Here is a 17,458-nt window from a genome sequence, read left to right on the forward strand (position 1 = left end):
GCTGGGGTGGTCCCCCAGAGTTGTATGAACTTGGAGTGAGGGAACTGGACTTCTATATTCCCAATCATTAAATGCCAGCTGCCCGAGGAAGGGATGTGATCCTGGGCCAAGATGACTCTTTTCAGCTGAGACAGCTTCCAGAGAGGGCTGATAGCAAGGGCTGTTCGCCTGCAGTACATCCAGCAGCTAGGAAAATAAGGCATACAGGTATGAAGGGGACTCTGGATGATGAGTAACAGCCTCTGCTTCAGTTAAGTCTGTTTTTTCATTCAGCACCTTTATTGACCATCTACTGTGTGCTGAATTTCCTGGCACCAGGGGTGCAAATTAAAGCAGATAATATCTGTCCTTAAAGAACTCAGAGTCTAGTGGAAGGATTGAATGTCCTTTTTTATTTTCTCAGATACTACTGTCCCCTTTGGGATACCACCTCCCCCCTCATCTCGAATTGCCATCCTTTGCCTCGATGCAAAGCAATCATTTAACTGTTTCTCACAGCTCTTTTGCAATACTAGTGTAGCAGTGAGCAGGCATAGGAGAAGGGAAAATTTGATCCACTTGCAATCTTAGAAAAGCTTCCATGTTGTTCATCTCTGCTTTCCCCATCTAGTCCTTGGTCTTCACTCTGCTTTTGTATTTTTCAGTATATACAAGTCACTCCTGAGTCACATCCTAGGCCTTGATTATTTTTAAAAGCATCCTTCAGACAAGCCTGTTTCTTGCCCCTTCTCCCATGTCACCTCACTTTCCATCCTTATCCTGAGGGATTCTGTGAACATACTATTTAAGTTTGGAATGTAGGGGTGGGATGGGTTCAGAAGAGCAAGCAAGGTTTTTAGTCCCTTTGTCTTGGTAGGTAAGAAGAGTAGAGTCATGGCTGGTGAAAGGAAGTCTCTGTATTGTATGTAGCTCCTGAGTTTTGATTGGGACTGGGCCATGTCGCCCAAGGATCTTCTCAAGCTAGAACTCTGAATATATATTTCAGTGAATTCTTTGTTCTAAATACTGGTGGTTATATAACACAAATTAGGTGTATATTTTGGCTATATTTAAATAAGCTGGCGTGGGATCTTAAAACTTGTTTTTACAGAAAAATATCTTGCTACTTCTAAACATCTTGATTGGCAAAAAACAAACTTTGAGAATATATGCATTTAAAGTCCTGCCTGTTCAAGATTTATTTTGGTTGGCTTCTTTTACTAAGGAAAGTTTAAACTGATTTTTTTTCCCAGGTTGAGCTGAAAAAAATCTAACATATAGATGTTTTAAAAAGTCATTTTTTATATAAATATAATGCAATAATTATCTTCTTGGTAGATTTTACTAGGTAGAGGACTTTGGAGCCCTTGTGCCAGTAGGTGGATGGGTGGTTGTTTGAAAGCAAACATGTAATGAATGCCATTATCAGCCAGCCTTTCTCGTTTTATGAACAATTGGCTGTTTACATATGAGGAAAACAAGACTTAGAAATGTCTAATTATTTACTCTCTGATCTAAATTAATTAGTAAAATAGCAAAGATTAAATTGTCTTCTTGACTTTCTAAGGAGATGTTCTTAAATAGTATTCAACCAAATTTGGACCCACGGCCATGGTGAACTTTTTGATTGCACTGAAAATTCCGTCATCACTTTGAGGACTTCCTAGCTCCAGAGATGTTTCCTCTAGGCAGACAGACTGGTAACACTGGCACTTCTCTACCTTGTGCTATGTTGTAATCTTCTTAAGATTCAGGACCATTTATTATTACCTTAGGACATCTGACACAAAATGTGGATGCTCCACAGTGTTCAATCTGAGCTCCATGGTGGCATTCAGGAACTAGACTCCTTCCATAAAAAAAGATCCCGTTATCTTAATTGTATGACTTCTAAGGCTTCCATGAAAGGAGGAAAAAGCATAAAATGTATTTCTTGTCAGCATTTTCCTCATTACTGGGCTCCCTCTAATTTCTCAGCACAGTGGGATGTTGATTTGTCATCAGTTTTTCCTCAGGTCAGCTCAGCTTTGAGACACTCAGAGACTCAGGTCCTTCCCTAAAGGTGATGTTGCCATCTTCAGTTTGTGGCCTCCAAGGCTTCCATGAGGAAGTGCACAGGGGAATCATGCAGGAAGTTTCAGGAACCAGGCCTACTAGTGCACACATTTCTTCTGCCCATATGCCTTTAGAAAGAATGTTTTGGAAAGGCTTTATCTAATTGCCAGAGACTGAGTGAGATTTGTAACATATCAGTATTCTAAGGAAGGAGAGAGGAGCACATAACACTTAATGGGCTTAGGCATCTCTGTCATACCTTATATGTAAATTGTTCTTTTGCAAATGTCTACATATTCCTTTTCTTTCCACCTCTTTGATGTTGGTATTTGCCAGGATTTCATATGTGTCCATTGTACTTTCTTAACATTTGACATCTGATGCACTGTTTAGTCTTAACTGTGCTTGAATCTTGATGATTCAAATCTTTATTTCTAGCCCTGACTTCCAATTTAAATTATCCATCTGCTTGATAGACATAGCCCTTTGGATCTTCACAGGCATCTCAAACTCAACATTCCCAATTTTTTCCCTCTTTTTCCAGCCTCCCAACCTCATCCATAAAGTATCCTCCTTCTTTATTTCCATATGCAGGTTTTGGTATCACCATGTACCTAAATCCCCATGCTATAAATTTATAAGTATCCTAAATTCCTCTCTCTTCCCCCCTGCATCTAATCAATCACTAATTTTTAGGCAGGTTTTATGGCTCACCTAAATATTTCTTCAATCTCTTCCATCATTTTTCTTCTGATACTTCTGTTTCAAATTCTTCTCATCTCTTGCTTCAACTCTAACAGTAACTTTGCCTCCAATCTCGCCTTTTTCAAATCCATCCTCCTTACTGTAGCTACAGTAGTTTACTTGAAATGTACATTGAACATGTCATTCCTTTACTCAGACCCTTTCCTATTGTCTTCAGTGAACTAACTTCCCTTTTCTGACCCTATGCCTTACCTTCCAGAATTACAGTCTCTTTCTTTTTCTCATACCATTCTTAAGCTGTTTTATATGTCTGACTCCTTGATCAGAGCCTTCTATCACAGTGATCATGCTGTTTTTATATTCTGCCCAAAATGCTTTCAAAGCTTTATAACAAATCTCATTAAGTAATCTTTTAGTAATTAACTGAAGCATCCTCACCTTGTCTCTGACTTTAATTCTTGCCTAATTATAAATTCCTCAAAATAAAGGATCATGTTTTATTTGTCCTCAGGTTCTTAGCATTTAGCATTGTGCCTTACAGATAGTAAGGCTTCCTTTCCTGTCTCCCTACTCTCTGTCCTCCAAAATACAGCTATTGAAAACAAGAAACATTTATTGTCCCATTAGGTGGGTCAGGAATCTGGATGGAACTTAGCTGGGTCCTTTACCTCAATATCTCTCACAAGGATGTAATCAAGTCATCTGCTAGGGCTCTGAGCTCATTTTTTTTTTTGCGCTGCTGAGGATTGAACCCAGGGCCTCGTGTTTGCAAGGCAAGCACTCTACCAACTGAGCTAAATCCCCAGCCCCTCTGAGCTCATTTGAATGTTCAACCAGAGGAGAATCTGCTTCCATGCTCACTCTTGTGATTGTTGGCAAAATTCAGTTCAGATCTTATTGGTCAGGGCCTTTTTGGTTTCCTTGCCAAATTAACCTCTTCCATAGGGCAGAGACAACATGGCAGCTGGCTTCCATAAGACCAAGAGAGGACTAGAAAGACAGAAGCCAAAAATTTTTGTTACCTAATCTTGGAAGTGACATTCCATTATTTTTATCCTATTCTCTTTTAAAAGAGCAAATCAGTAAGGTTCAGCATACAGTGAGGGAAGGTGAGTATACAAGAGCATGAATATCAGAGGCAGGGATTAGAAGTCATCTTAGAAGTATGATCTTTGCCCACTATTTGCATGTGATGGTGAATCTATATTTATTAGGTCTGAAAATTGGAAGAGAGTATACAGAACACACCAATGAAGTAATATTTATTTAACACATTTAACAAGATCTTCACAGCCTTATAACTTTCTGAGACTTAAATATTTTATGAGCTTCTGCATACAAACCATGTTTTTATTCCTACACAAATGTAGCCCTTGTTCATATATTTACATGAACTATGATAGAATGTTGGAAATTTGGAAAGAATCTTGCAGTCAGGTACATAAATCAAGTGCCCTTTTTGTTTTTTCCCAGATATCGATACATGTTAGTATTAACAAAATGTAAGAAATAAAATACCTTAGATTAATTCTGAGACAAAATTATTTATTTTTTCATGTAGTTTTGGAACTACATAAGAAGTAATATTATTGCTTACATCTTAAGGGAATTGAGCTTCTGACTCTAGAAGTACTTATATATACACACATAGGAAGAAAAATCCTGCTATTTTTGGTATTAGAGGAAAGGGACTGGGAATGGTTGTGGTATCCTATACTTGACCTGGAAAATGTATTTTCATTGAAAAAAAGGCTTTGAAGCTTTTTTGTTAGTTATACCTCCATGTATTCATTATTCCTATCCCAAACCACTTCAGGTCTTGGCCTCAAAACTACTTTAATCTAACAAACAGATGTGGCAATTGGCCTGATAAATAAATTATTTTTTCCATATGATATTTTAGTGTTACTTGGTTGAAAACAGCTTCATGTGGTCTGATAAATAGTGATGTTTAGGATGAAAATTTATAGCGAACACATTTGATTAATTTTTTATTTATAGGCTTTAGAGATATAATTTTTCCCCACATTGCCAGGAGGTATGGTGGTTTGTTTTGTAGTTATTCTATAAAGAGTTAAGGGTCGGGAGTCGGGTTTGCATAGATGCCTAAAGCTAGATATTTCAGAACTGCAACTAAATCTGGATCTGCAATATTGAGGAAAATTTCCAACAAAAATAGCAGTGTTATTAAATAACATTGTAGATTCTTTACTATGTTTTAGGATTCCATATAACACAATTTTCTTTATAGATTATCCCTAATATATAAAATTATCTTTTTCTCTTTTAGGTAATATAATAATACAAAGCAAGATGGGTAACATCACAATAGGTATGTTCTGAGATGCCAGTTGATAAATTTTTCCTACTTCTTAAACTAGAAAGCCTACAGTTTAGTTGATGAACCTGGCATGATCCTGACATGTAAGTCAAATATAGGCAAGCCCAGTATGACCTTGTCCACTCACAGAAATTTACTTGAACTTGGCATTAAGTAATACAAATTATTTGAGTTCTTCATATATCTACATTTAGTCTTGAAAGAAAGATAAATTACATTACTGGTCCTCACATTTTGTTAACATTGGAAGACAACCCTGAGTATGCTGATAACTAATTGGATAATGTGTTTATGAGTGCCTACCATGTGTCAGGAATTTTTTAAGTACTGGGGAATATGTTGGTTAACAAGACACAGTATCTGTGCCAGGTACTACACCTTCTCTCAGCAGTAGGAAGATAAGTGTGTAAATAACAAAAGGTAGTTTCAGATCCAGATAAGTGCAGTAAAGAAATAAAAAACTATAATGGGACAGAGATCATTTGAGGAAAAGAAAGCTACTTCAGTTAGAAATCAGGGAGGGTTTGTGGAAGGTTATTTTAGCTAAGGCCCCAATAATGGAGAAGAGTCTTGTAAAATTCTGGATGCAGAACACCCACATAGTGGAATAGCAAGTACAAGCCTTAAAAATGGAATGAGTTTATCATTTTCAAGGTGTAGAGGAAAGGCTTATGGGACAGTGGAGGGCGATGAAGTAAGAAAGACTAGATCTTAGTTTGTGACTTGTAGACTTAGTAAGAGTGAGGAGTTCATTCCAATTAAAATGAGCTGTTAGTACAGGACTGATCTAATTTGTACTTGAAAGGGATAACCTAGCTGTTGTTTTATAATGTACCAGAGTGGGGCAGACATGAAAGCAGGTCACTAAAACAGTTTATCCATTCTCCTGTGGATGAACAGTTGGGCTGTTTTTAACTTTTGGCAACTATAATTAAAGCTGCAATGAATATTCTCATAAGATATTATTTTATGGAGAGAGAGATATTCCTCTACTTGGGTAAATATTTAGGAATGGAATTGATAGGTTGAGTAGGTCTGTATATGTTTAATTTTGTCATTTGATAAATTACGTGACCTCTTCGCAAAGTTCCATTTCACAGTTTTATCAAGAGTGCATGAGGGGGCTGGGGTTATGGCTCAGTGGTAGAGCACTTGCCTAGCATGTGTGAGGCACTGGGTTCGGTTCTCAGCACTACATATAAGTAAATAAAGGTCCTATAACCACTAAAAAAACCAAAAAACAAAAAACAAAAATACACACACACACACACATATATAAAGATAAATCTTGTTGCTCCATATCCTCACCAACATTTATTACTGTATTTTAAATTTTACCCATTCTGGTGTGCATGTAATAGTATTAATATCTCTGGTATTAATTTTCATTTCCCTAATGACTAATGATAATCAGCACTTTTGCATACACTGTTGGTCATTAGTGTATCTTCCTTTGTGAAGTTTTTATTCCTATCTCTTGGCTTAATTACCTTATTATTGAGTGGTAGTAGTTCTTTATAAATGCTAAGTACAAGTCCTTTGTCAGATACTGTTTTTTAATACTTTCTTTCAGTTTGTAACTTGCCTGTTCATTTTCTCTCTCTTTTTAAAATTCATTTATTTAGTTTTGGTATTGGGGATTCAACCCAGAGGTGCTACATCTCCAGCCCTTTTCATTTTTTTGAGATAGGGTCTTGCCAAGTTACCCAGGCTGGTCTTGGACTTTCAGTTCTCCTGTATCAGTCTCCCAAGTTTGGGTGTTACAGACTTATACCACTGTATCCAGCTTCATTTTCTTTTCTTTCTTTCCTTTTTTTAATTTTTATATTTCCAGTACAGGGGATTGAACCCAGGGGTGCTTTAACCACTAAGCCACATACCCAACCCTTTTTATGGTTGTTTTTTTTTTTTTTTTTCCTTTTTATGTTTTTGAGAGAGGGTCTCACTAAGTTGCTGAGGCTGGCTTTGAACCTGCTCTCCTCCTCATCTCCTGAGAGGCTTCATTTTTTTAATGGTGTATTTTGATGAGAAGATTTGAATTTTAATGAAGTCTAATTTACCAGTTATTTTTATTCATCCTAAGAAATCTTAGCCTGCCTTCAAATGTGAAAATATTCTGTTTTCTTATAGCAGCTTTAAATGTTTTGCTTTTACCTTTGATACATTTCTAATTTTTGTGTTTAATGTGAGTTAAGAGTCAAGGTTTGTTTTTTCCCGGCATGGAGAGCTAGTTGTTATATCACCATTTGTTGAAAAAAACTTCCTTTCTCAGCATCTTGGTCTAAAATCAAATGACTGGATAATGTGGATCTATTACTGATCTCTCATTCCTGAGTCATTTATTTATTTGTTGATCCCTAGGTTAGTGCTACAATGCCTTGATTACTGTAGCTTTAAAATAGCAAGTCTCTAAACGAGGTAGTTGAAGTCTTTCAAACTTGTTCTTTTTAAGATTGCTTTGGATGTTGTAGGTCCTATGATTTTCTAGTCAGTTTCTTCCCCAAAAATTCAGTTATGATTATGATTGCACTAAATCACTAAATCTGTAGATCAATTTGGAGAGAACTGATCCTCATTGAGTCTTCCCATTCATAAAAAAGATATAACTCCCCATTTATTTAGATATTCTTTAGTTTCTCTCAACATTGTTTTATAACTTTCAATGTAGAAATCTAGCCCATCATTTGTTAAATTTGTGTTTTTGACATTATTATAAATATAATTTAAAAATTTTTATTTTTCTAATCATCTGCAGCTAGTATAGGAAAATACAACTGATTTTTATTTTACTACATGGACCTTATACCTTGTGACCTTGCTAAATTCACTCATTCGTTGTAAGTGGCTTTCTAGAATATCGATTCCTTTTCTATACTAATAGTCATTTCGCCTATAAACAAAAGAGTTGCATCTCTTTCTTTCCCATATGTAATTCTTTTATTTATTTTTCTTGCCCTATCAGGTTAGTTAGGACCTCCAGTACCATGTTGCATAGTAGTGGTAAGATTTGAATTCTTTGCTCTTGTTCTTAATCCTTATTCCCAGTATTGGGGGGACTGCATTCAGTATTTTACCATTAACTGTCAGCTATAGACTTTAACAGATGTCTTTTATCAGATTAAGAAATTAATCCTTTATTCCTAGTTTTCCGTAAAATATTTTCCCTTTTATCATGAATGGGTATTTTGTCAAATATTTTCACATTTATTAAAGTGATCATGTGTTTTTTCTCCTTTAGTCTGTTTATATGATCTAATACACTGATTTAAAAAAAAAATCAGTGTCATTATTTAGTGCATGTGTTGCAATCAGTGAGCTAACCACATTACAATGTATTTAAAAAATTTTTTTTCATCTTCAGTGAGGCATAACTGACATCTATATATATTTAAAGTATATAATGTGATGATATGTTACACATATATATTGTTAAATGATTACCACAAATTAGTTAACATATCTGTCACCTCACTCAGTTATCATTGTGTGTGTGTGTGTATGGTGAGAATATTTAAGATCAATTTTTATAGAAAATCTCAAGTATACAGAACAGTATTATTATTTACTATGGTCACTATGCTGTATATTAGATCCACAGAACTAACTCAACTTCTAAGTGAAAGTTTGTACCATTTGACCAATATCTCCCCATTTCTCCCTGCCTCAGGTAACTGTCATTCTATTCTGTTTCTATGACTTCAGCTTTTTTAGACTGTACATATAAGTGAGATTAGGCAGAATTTGTCTTTCTCTGTCTCACTGATTTTATTAGAATGATGCCTTCAAAGTTCATCCATGTTGTCACAAACAGCAGGATTTCTTTTTATGGCTGAATAATGTTCCATTTTATACATATACCACAATCTATTTATCCATCCATCCATTGATGGATACCTAAGTTGTTTCCATGTCTCAGCTTTTGTGAATAGAGTTGTAATGCACATGGGAGTGTAAATATCTTTTTGAGATACTTATTTTATTTCCTTTAGATATATGCCCAGAAGTAGAGAAAAGGTAGTATGGTATAGGCTGTCTTACATCCACACATATTTTAAATCCCATAATACAATTTGCTTTATATTGTTTCATAGTTTGAAGAATTTCAGGAAAATAATTTTTTATATTTACCTATTATATTTTCTATTATTTAGTTACTATTTCTAGTGATTTTTCAATTCTTCCTTAGATGAATTTATAACAAATCATTTTTTAAATACCAGTCGAGACCACTGATCCAAAATGATTGGGAGCAGAAGTGTTTCAGATTTTGTATTTCTTCAGATTTTGGAATATTTGCATATATATAATATAGTATCTTGAAAATGAGACCCACCTCCAAACACAAATTCATTTACATTTCATATATATATGAAACACACACACACACACACACACACACACCTTACCACATAACTGGAAGGTAATTCTACACAGAGTTTTTAGTGCAGCTACATTTTGACTGTATCCCATCATATAAGGTCACATGTGGAATTTTCCACCTGTGGTATTATTTGGCCTCAAAAATTTCAGATTTTGGATTTTGGAGTCTCAGACTTGGGATGCTCAATCTATGTAATACCTTCCTTGTGGAACATGAGGCCATCTTCCAATTAAAACGAGTTGGCACAAGAAAGCAGAGTTGGTAGTAGATAATGGTGGGGTAGGAGTGCTAATAGAGTTGCTTGTCAAACTTTACTTTTTCTGCCCTGTATTCCCTCTTTTGAAAGGCATTGTCAGAGCTATGTACTGCTACTAGTAATCATATCTTTAAAAAAGCAAACATGTTGAGTGTGTGTGTGTGTGTGTGTGTGTTTCATGTGCCTCTCATTAACTCAACCTCCTGTTTGCTCCCTTCCTGATATAGAATACCTGGAGAGGAGGTCAATTTAAAAAGCTTGAAGTGACCTTCAAATTCTGCCTTTACAAACCCTTATGTCCTTTATATAAAATTTGTTCCTTTTTCTTGCAATTAGTATAGATTTCTAAGTGTATGAATCAGGTTGAAGAAATCAAGAACTGTCTTTTATTTTTTCTTTTATATTTTGAAACTTGAGGTAAAATTATAAAAATTAAGAACTCTTTGAACATGCTTGAGGAATTTTGAGAGAGTTCTCCATTTAGCTAAAGGAAAACAGCAAAATTTGGAACTCTAGTATTTCAAGCATAATTGCTATTTTTCATCTGTTAGCAAAATATATATTACAAATATCTATTTCTTTGGTATGTGTAGTGTTAAGCTAGTGGTTGACATTAGTATGTTCCTTTTGTATATATAATTTTCCAGGAAAACTTGATGATCTCTGTCAGACCCACAAGGTCTTTGCCCAGAATTATAATAATAGATAATTTTCTGTGGGAGACTACTTTTTCCTACTAGTGTCCAAACTAGCAATTTCTATTCACTGCATATTTCCCTTAAGGTTTTCTCCAGCATCTATACAAGTTCTCTACTATGTGAATCAAAAGAAAGAAAGAAAGAGAGAGGGGGCGGGGGAGGGAGGGAGGGAGGGAAGAAATTAATTCTATAAAATAAACCTTAATTCTACTCTTAATAATTTTAATCACAATAATTAGTATCATAAACAAGAAAAATAGGGGTTATTTTTCTGTGTGTCATTTTTAAATGTCATTTTTGCTTTCTCTTTTCAAAACACATCTAGAGTTTTAATTTATATTTTTGGACAGACTGCAGGTAAGCCAGTATCAGAGCTTAAGAACGATAACAAAGATATACTTTGTGACTTAGGATGTAATTATTTAGTTGTTTATTTCTCATATGGGGAAAGGAGAAAGATGTGAAAGTGTTGATTATGAGCCACATAAAAATCTTGTGGTTTTTTTTTTCCCCCTAGAGAAAGCAAGAAAAATCAAACTAATGCTTGTTCAGCCTAGGATAATACATACATTGAATAGTCTGCTATATTTTTTTAACCATAATGTATTTTTACTTGACTTCCTTTAGGATGCAGTAAGAGATTTTAGAAGAAGTTTCTGTTGGTATCTAAGGATTGAGATATCCACCTACCCAGCTATTTTATGTTCTTAATCTAGGAGTTTCATTTCCTACCAGTGTTTACTTCTGACACTTGAAAACTAAATAAATTGGGTCTGATAAAGGGCATGTTGGTATAATAAATTGGAGACAAATTATAATAAATGATCTTGGTGCTAGATTTTGAACAGTTTTTTCCAGTCTTTGTTTGGAGTCATTTAAAATTTTTTAAAGAAAAATGTTGACTTCTTTGTGGATACACTTGTTTTCTCTCCACATTTTATAAAAAGTACATTTTTTTGGACATAAGTTTCCCCACACTCTCTACTTTGCTTCTATTTTTAAGTAGTAAGAATTTCTGATAAAATGTGCTTTTTAAAGAGGCTTATCCCAAAAGAATATGCTATGGCCTTCTCAGGACAGTCAGATAGAATATTAAGGTTCAGTTGCCATGGGAGAAGGGGAGAAAGGAGAAGCCACTTGGACTGACTGAAGTCCTCAGTGTCATTCTCTTACTTCATCCCTGTCTCTGTCAGTTTCCTCTTGAACCAAAATATTGGCTGATTGAAAATGTGTCCTTGACAACACAGAGAAATTTGAGTGTCAAGTAAGAACTGTCAGAACTACCTTATTTATTATTTTCTTACCCTGATTTAAAGATATCTATTCAATTCCAGAAACTTGGAAAGAAATATTAGATAAAAATAAGCTTCATTCTTTAGTGATCCCCTCATACCTTTGTGTCACGCTAAGAAATATGATAAACCTTATGTGTCATAGCTTTTTTTTTGGTTCTGGGGATCAAACTCAGGGGCACTCCATCACTGAGCCTCATTCCAGTCCTATTTTGTATTTTATTTAGAGACAGGGTCTCACTGAGTTACTTAGCACTTCACTTTTGCTGAGGCTGCTTTGAACTCACCATCCTCCTGCCTCAGCCTCTAGACCTGCTGGGATTATAGGTGTGCGCCACTGTGCCTGCATGTCATAAGCTTTTATTATTAAGAGCGCTTTTTAGTACTCACAAATTTGCTAGAACAGGAATTGTGAGAGATTTTGATTTTCATTTACTTTGTTACTGCTTACGTGTGACTGTATATGAGGTATTAAATTCTTGGCAAATATTGCAAGTTACTAAATTTATCAATATGATAATAAATGAAATAGAACAATGACACTTAATGGTCTTGGCTGTCAAGGATCCATCGTTTGCATACCATCCTTCCCTTGATTAAGTTATAGAGTAAACATCTAGCGATAAGTTATTGAGATTACTATAGATATATATTATTATTTTCTAGGCCTAGACTTCTAGATTTCTGATACTATTTACATTTTCATGAAAATGATGGCATTGTTATGAGGAAAATAGAAAACCTTGTAAGATTCTTAATGCCTGTCCTTACATCAAAGCAATCTTTAATTTCACGTTTATATCATTTATTCACATAAGAACAATCGTACTTACAGTTATTCCTTCCTCAGATTCATCTTCAGGATGTCTAAGAGCCTCAGCTCATCAGGGCGCCATAGATGTCTATGTCAGCCAACTGGGGAAAGTGGAATTGAAATCTCACAAAGGTGAGCCAACTGGATCATTTATTTTGATATGTGGTATAAGGAAGGTTTTATGGAACATTGAGGAAACTGATGGTCATATTACCTATACTGATACAGTGACTTCAAGAAACTTTTCTTCTGATAGCACCTGGTTTAAAGGCCTGTCTCCTAGCTCTTGAAACCAATAATCTTTATAAATCCAGGGACAGATGACCATGAAGACTGTTTTTCCCCCTTGGAGGGCAAAATATGTAATATTTTGACTGTTGTAGAATTTTTAGTGTTACTGTGTAAATCTTTTGATTTAGTTTTATGTCTAAAAGAGAATAATCTTTGGAGGGAAAATGTTCCCATGTATTGAAAACTTTCCTACTAGCCTGTATGAGGACCTCCTCAAGCTATGACTGTAGAGAAACAGTTTTCAAAGTGTGACCCTGAAATAAATCTCACCAGGAAGATTCTGTAAAGCCATTGTTAACTTAGTTTCTTTGAGTATCAAGATATATGATGTGCCTCTGTATATAATTGAATTTCTTATACCTATAAGTCACTTACATTGAGTTCAAATTTTTCATAAAAATGGTATACTCTTTATTAATCTGAAAGCTCACTGTCAGCTTATGTATGCCTGTGTGCACATGCATACACATATGCACAGTGATAAAGTGACTTGTGTGGACATGGTGACAAGTGTCTTGGCAACAAGGGCCAAAGTGGCCTGGGTGCAGAAAGTTAAGAGCTATATTAAAAAATTAAAGTCTAGAAGCTGTTGTATATTGATCTGAACAGGACTATAGGTGTAATAGGAAAAAGTATTTCTTTAGAGACTATTGTTCTTGCTATTAGTAATTTCTTTGCCAAGTTCATTTAAGTTTTTATTCAACTAGGCTTTCTTGTCAGAGTTTCAAAGTAGAACTACCAAACACAGAGGTCTGAAACGGAAGTTATTTCTGACACAGAGGTCTGATTTCCCAAGATCACTTTTTTCTTTAAAATAGGATATTATCATGTCCTCATTAAATATGAAAAACTTCAATAATACTATCAGAGTAAATTGTAGACACTCTATGTGTCATATAATTTAACTCACTTATGAAGACCCAAGGGGGAAAATCATAAATCATTTATGTTACTAGTAAAGAGTAAAAAACAAAATTTTAAGTAATCAGTGTGTATGTGAAGTTTATTTCTTCTTTTGTGTGGTGGTCAAAAAGGAAAACAAGACAAAAACTTTGAAACTTTTGGAGATTATTAATCTTCATCTACTTAAAATACTTCTGAGTATTAGAATGTCATTCCAGCAACCTATTGAAATAGCATATAATGTTGCAAAATTTGATTAGGATTACAATTTTGTGTTTTCTCCTTCTGGGACCATGTTACTGGAAGAAGCTTAAAGATAAGTGAAAACAAAGATATCTTCTGATTTCTTAATTCTCATTATACTTGGGAACAGTAACTTTTTAGAGTAATGGAAAGTTATTCAGGGTGTGTTGATTAATGGTTAGTAAAGACATCTGGAATCCATTCCAGCTCTGCCACTGTCTTGCTGAAGGGTTCTGAGACAGCCATTTGAAACTCTGAGGTCTTCATCATTTTGCCATATGAGAAATAAAAATGTTAACAAATGCTTGTTTTCTCTCTCCTTGTGAAAGTGAATAAGGTGACCTTATTCATTCCTTCAGAAAGGCAGTTTGGGCTTTGGAATCAGCCCTGCATCTGAGGACTAACTTTCCTGCTTAACATGTTGACCTTAGGAAAATTACTCATTTTCACGTAGTATGTCTTCAATAAGTTGCACTTGTTAGTATCAGCTCACTTTTGAATTAAGAGGATAGTATTGTGTCAGTAACCATGCAAGGTTCACAAGGTAAGAAGAGGTTGATGGACTAACAAGAGCTCTCCTTTCTGAAAAAGTTTAGTGTTAAAGATGGGACATTGGGAACACATTTGAGGCATGAGAAGTCTTCATTCACAAGCAGAGGTTGTTTTGGTAGTGGTGGTTTTTTTGTTTTCAAAGATGTGAAGGGAACTGGGGATAGAAGAGTTTGCTTAACAGTTTTAAACATTTGACAGACTTAAGATCATGTTGTTCATGTAAAAATAGAAAAGAGTGTTCACAAAACTATCACATTTGATATACTTAGAGATATAAAGTCCTACCATGATTTTCTACTTTTTAAAAATGGGTTCGAGGGCCAGGCATGGTGGCACATGCCTGTAATCCCAGCAAATCAGGAGGCTGAGGTAGGAGGATCTCAAGTTCAAAACCAGCCTCAGCAACTTAGAGAGGTCCTAAGCAATTCAAATTAAAAAAAATAATAAAAAGGGCTGGGGATGTAGTTCAGTGGTTAAGCGCCCTTGGGTTCAATCTCCACCCCTCAAAAATAGGTTTGATAGAAAAACATACCTTCTATTCATCCTGAAATTTTCCAGGTTTGTTTTTGTTGTGTTTCTTAAGTCCTCAAGTCTGTTGTCATGAGAAATCTCCTGACAGTGTTTACATCTGAACCCTGGAAAGCAACTTGTTTTTTAATAAACTAGATCTAATGATATGCTTTGTCCTCCCCCCCCCCTTTTTTTTTTCTTTCTTTTTAGGACCAAACCTGAGTTTATCAGGCAAACTTTTAGCTCTAGTTAGGAAGACTGAGGAGATACCAGTTACTTTAGGCAATGTAAGCAGATGTTAAGCAGACTATAATGAAAACTCAGAACCATAAATAAATACGTCCTAAAAGGAGTTTTTTTCAGCATTCACAATAGAGGTCATTTGACCGTTTGCAGAGGTGAGGTTAAGCTTTATTGTAGGGGACTGTTACTTTATTTGACGAGAAACAGAGAAATTTATGATATATGAGTATACTGGTAAATTTGTACTGCAACCTGTATAATTGTTTTGAAAAATGATTGCACAGCAGTACTTTTTTTTTATTTATTCCTTTAAGAGTTTGAATTACCACCAGAGTATACTGAATCTAGAGTGTCAGGCCTCAGGTACTCAAAAGCCTGTGATCTACTCAAAAAAACATTAGTTGAAATTCAGATAATCCCTTTCTTATCATTATTATTTTCCCTTCACACAGTAAGCACAGTGCTAGTTTTTGGTTGTGTTACAATGATCAGTGAGGTTTTGTAGTATGATATAGTACTAGTGTGTGAAATATTGTGGTGGTTGAAAGCATGGGCTTTATAGGCATTTAACAGGATCTATATTCCAACACTAGAACATGAGAACTTGAGCAAGTCATCATCTGTAAAATTGTGAATATATTAGTACCCCATAAAGTTCATGTGGATATTAAGTGACTGGCTCTTAGTAAATGCTTAATTAATAGTAAATCCTATCTATAAGCCACATGTGTAGCAATCTGCTCACTTCTGGTATCAGATGAACTGGTAGGGCTATTGGTAAAAGAAGAACCAGTAATGTTCCTAATGCCCCATACTCTTGACAGAAGTTACTGTGAATGCCTTGAGAGTAAGGGAACTTCGATCTCTTGGGAATAAAAACAAGGCACTGCTATTTGAGTAAATATGCTGAGGAATAAAAACAGAGTAAGGAGCCATGCTACCCTTTCAATCAAATTTATAATGGATTCTGGGACTTAGATTGCTTTGGACTAATAAACTCTCTTAAATTTATCACAGGCTCTGTTATTGTCAAGGTTCCATATTCTCTTCAAGCTCATTTACAATTATCAGGGAAAGAAGTTGATGTGAACCCAGAAATCTGTGTTCAGGAAATGGCTGAAGCTCATAAGGATGATGGTATAATAATTACTGGTAAGGAGGCTGCATTTTGCTATGTGTGAATACCCATTTTCCACATATAGGGAGAAATGTGTTATAGTTAACCACAATTTTCTTCTTCTTCTTCTTTTCCATTGTCACATTCTAGTGCTGAACACTTTTTCTTTCTGTTGCTTATCAGTAGCAATAATGGAGACATTTTGTTTGAAAAGGCCTCATTAACTCATTTAGGAACGTTGTTCATTAGTCCTGTCCTTAGATAAAATGGATTAAAAATATTTTCTGGAACAACCGTTTTCTAATTCTTAAACTTGAAAACCAGTTGAATACGTATATTATAATGTAAAATTAAAGCTAACTTTGCTTGATTCAAGAATAAGGAATTTGGTTTGTTATGTCCATTGTAAATTTCTTCTTTTAGTATAACAAATTCTTAGTCCTATAAATGTGAAAAATTTTGTACATTTTTCATTACAGTCAGCTGCATTGATGACCAATGCTATTTTTAAAATGTTTATTGTTTAAATGGATACAAAAATTCATGCTGGTTAAATTTTCTTTTAAATTCTATCAGAATGGCATCAAGAAGGATTTGAAATTTAACTGTATAAATGGGCATATGCCACATGCTTAACCATGAGGTACTGAGTAGAAAAAGGAATGCTTGTATATGTGCTGAGGGAACTAGTACGGTCTTCATAGGATCAAGTTTCAGGGTATTTTTGTTGTTGTTTTAGAGATAGGGTCTCATTGCATTGCTAAGTGCCTCACTAAGTTGCTGAAGCTGGCTTCGAATTCACAATCCTCTTGCCTCAGCCTCCTGAGTTGCTGGGAAGTTTCAGTTTTAAATGTTCATTTTGCATGTCATGAAAGTTAAGAAAGCATTCTGTTAAAATAATAGAATATAAACAAAAAGCATCATAGAAATAAAAGGAAATAACTGTATTTTTTTCAGATCTGACTCAATGACAAATAAACAGGCTCTTGGTTACATAATGAAAATTTAATGAAAATCTGAATATATCAAACATGGATAAGAATCAACCTCCTGTGACCTAATTTCTTGAGTTCAATAA

General features: G+C 34.9%; 1 protein-coding gene across 2 annotated transcripts in view; it reads left to right on the forward strand.

The window, feature by feature from the left end:
- Fam185a (family with sequence similarity 185 member A) overlaps positions 1 to 17,458 on the forward strand; it is a 41,953-nt gene that overhangs the window by 14,747 nt on the left and 9,748 nt on the right. Inside the window, exons 5-7 of one of the 2 annotated variants that reach the window (XM_047562527.1) lie at positions 5,030 to 5,071; positions 12,558 to 12,653; positions 16,281 to 16,415. In XM_047562527.1, coding sequence (XP_047418483.1) covers positions 5,030 to 5,071; positions 12,558 to 12,653; positions 16,281 to 16,415 — 273 coding nt within the window. The remainder of the gene's footprint in view (positions 1 to 5,029; positions 5,072 to 12,557; positions 12,654 to 16,280; positions 16,416 to 17,458) is intronic. The other variant, XM_047562528.1, reaches the window with a different exon arrangement.

This window comes from Sciurus carolinensis, chromosome 8 (assembly GCF_902686445.1).
Source record: "Sciurus carolinensis chromosome 8, mSciCar1.2, whole genome shotgun sequence".
Classification (NCBI taxonomy): Eukaryota; Metazoa; Chordata; class Mammalia; order Rodentia; family Sciuridae; genus Sciurus; species Sciurus carolinensis.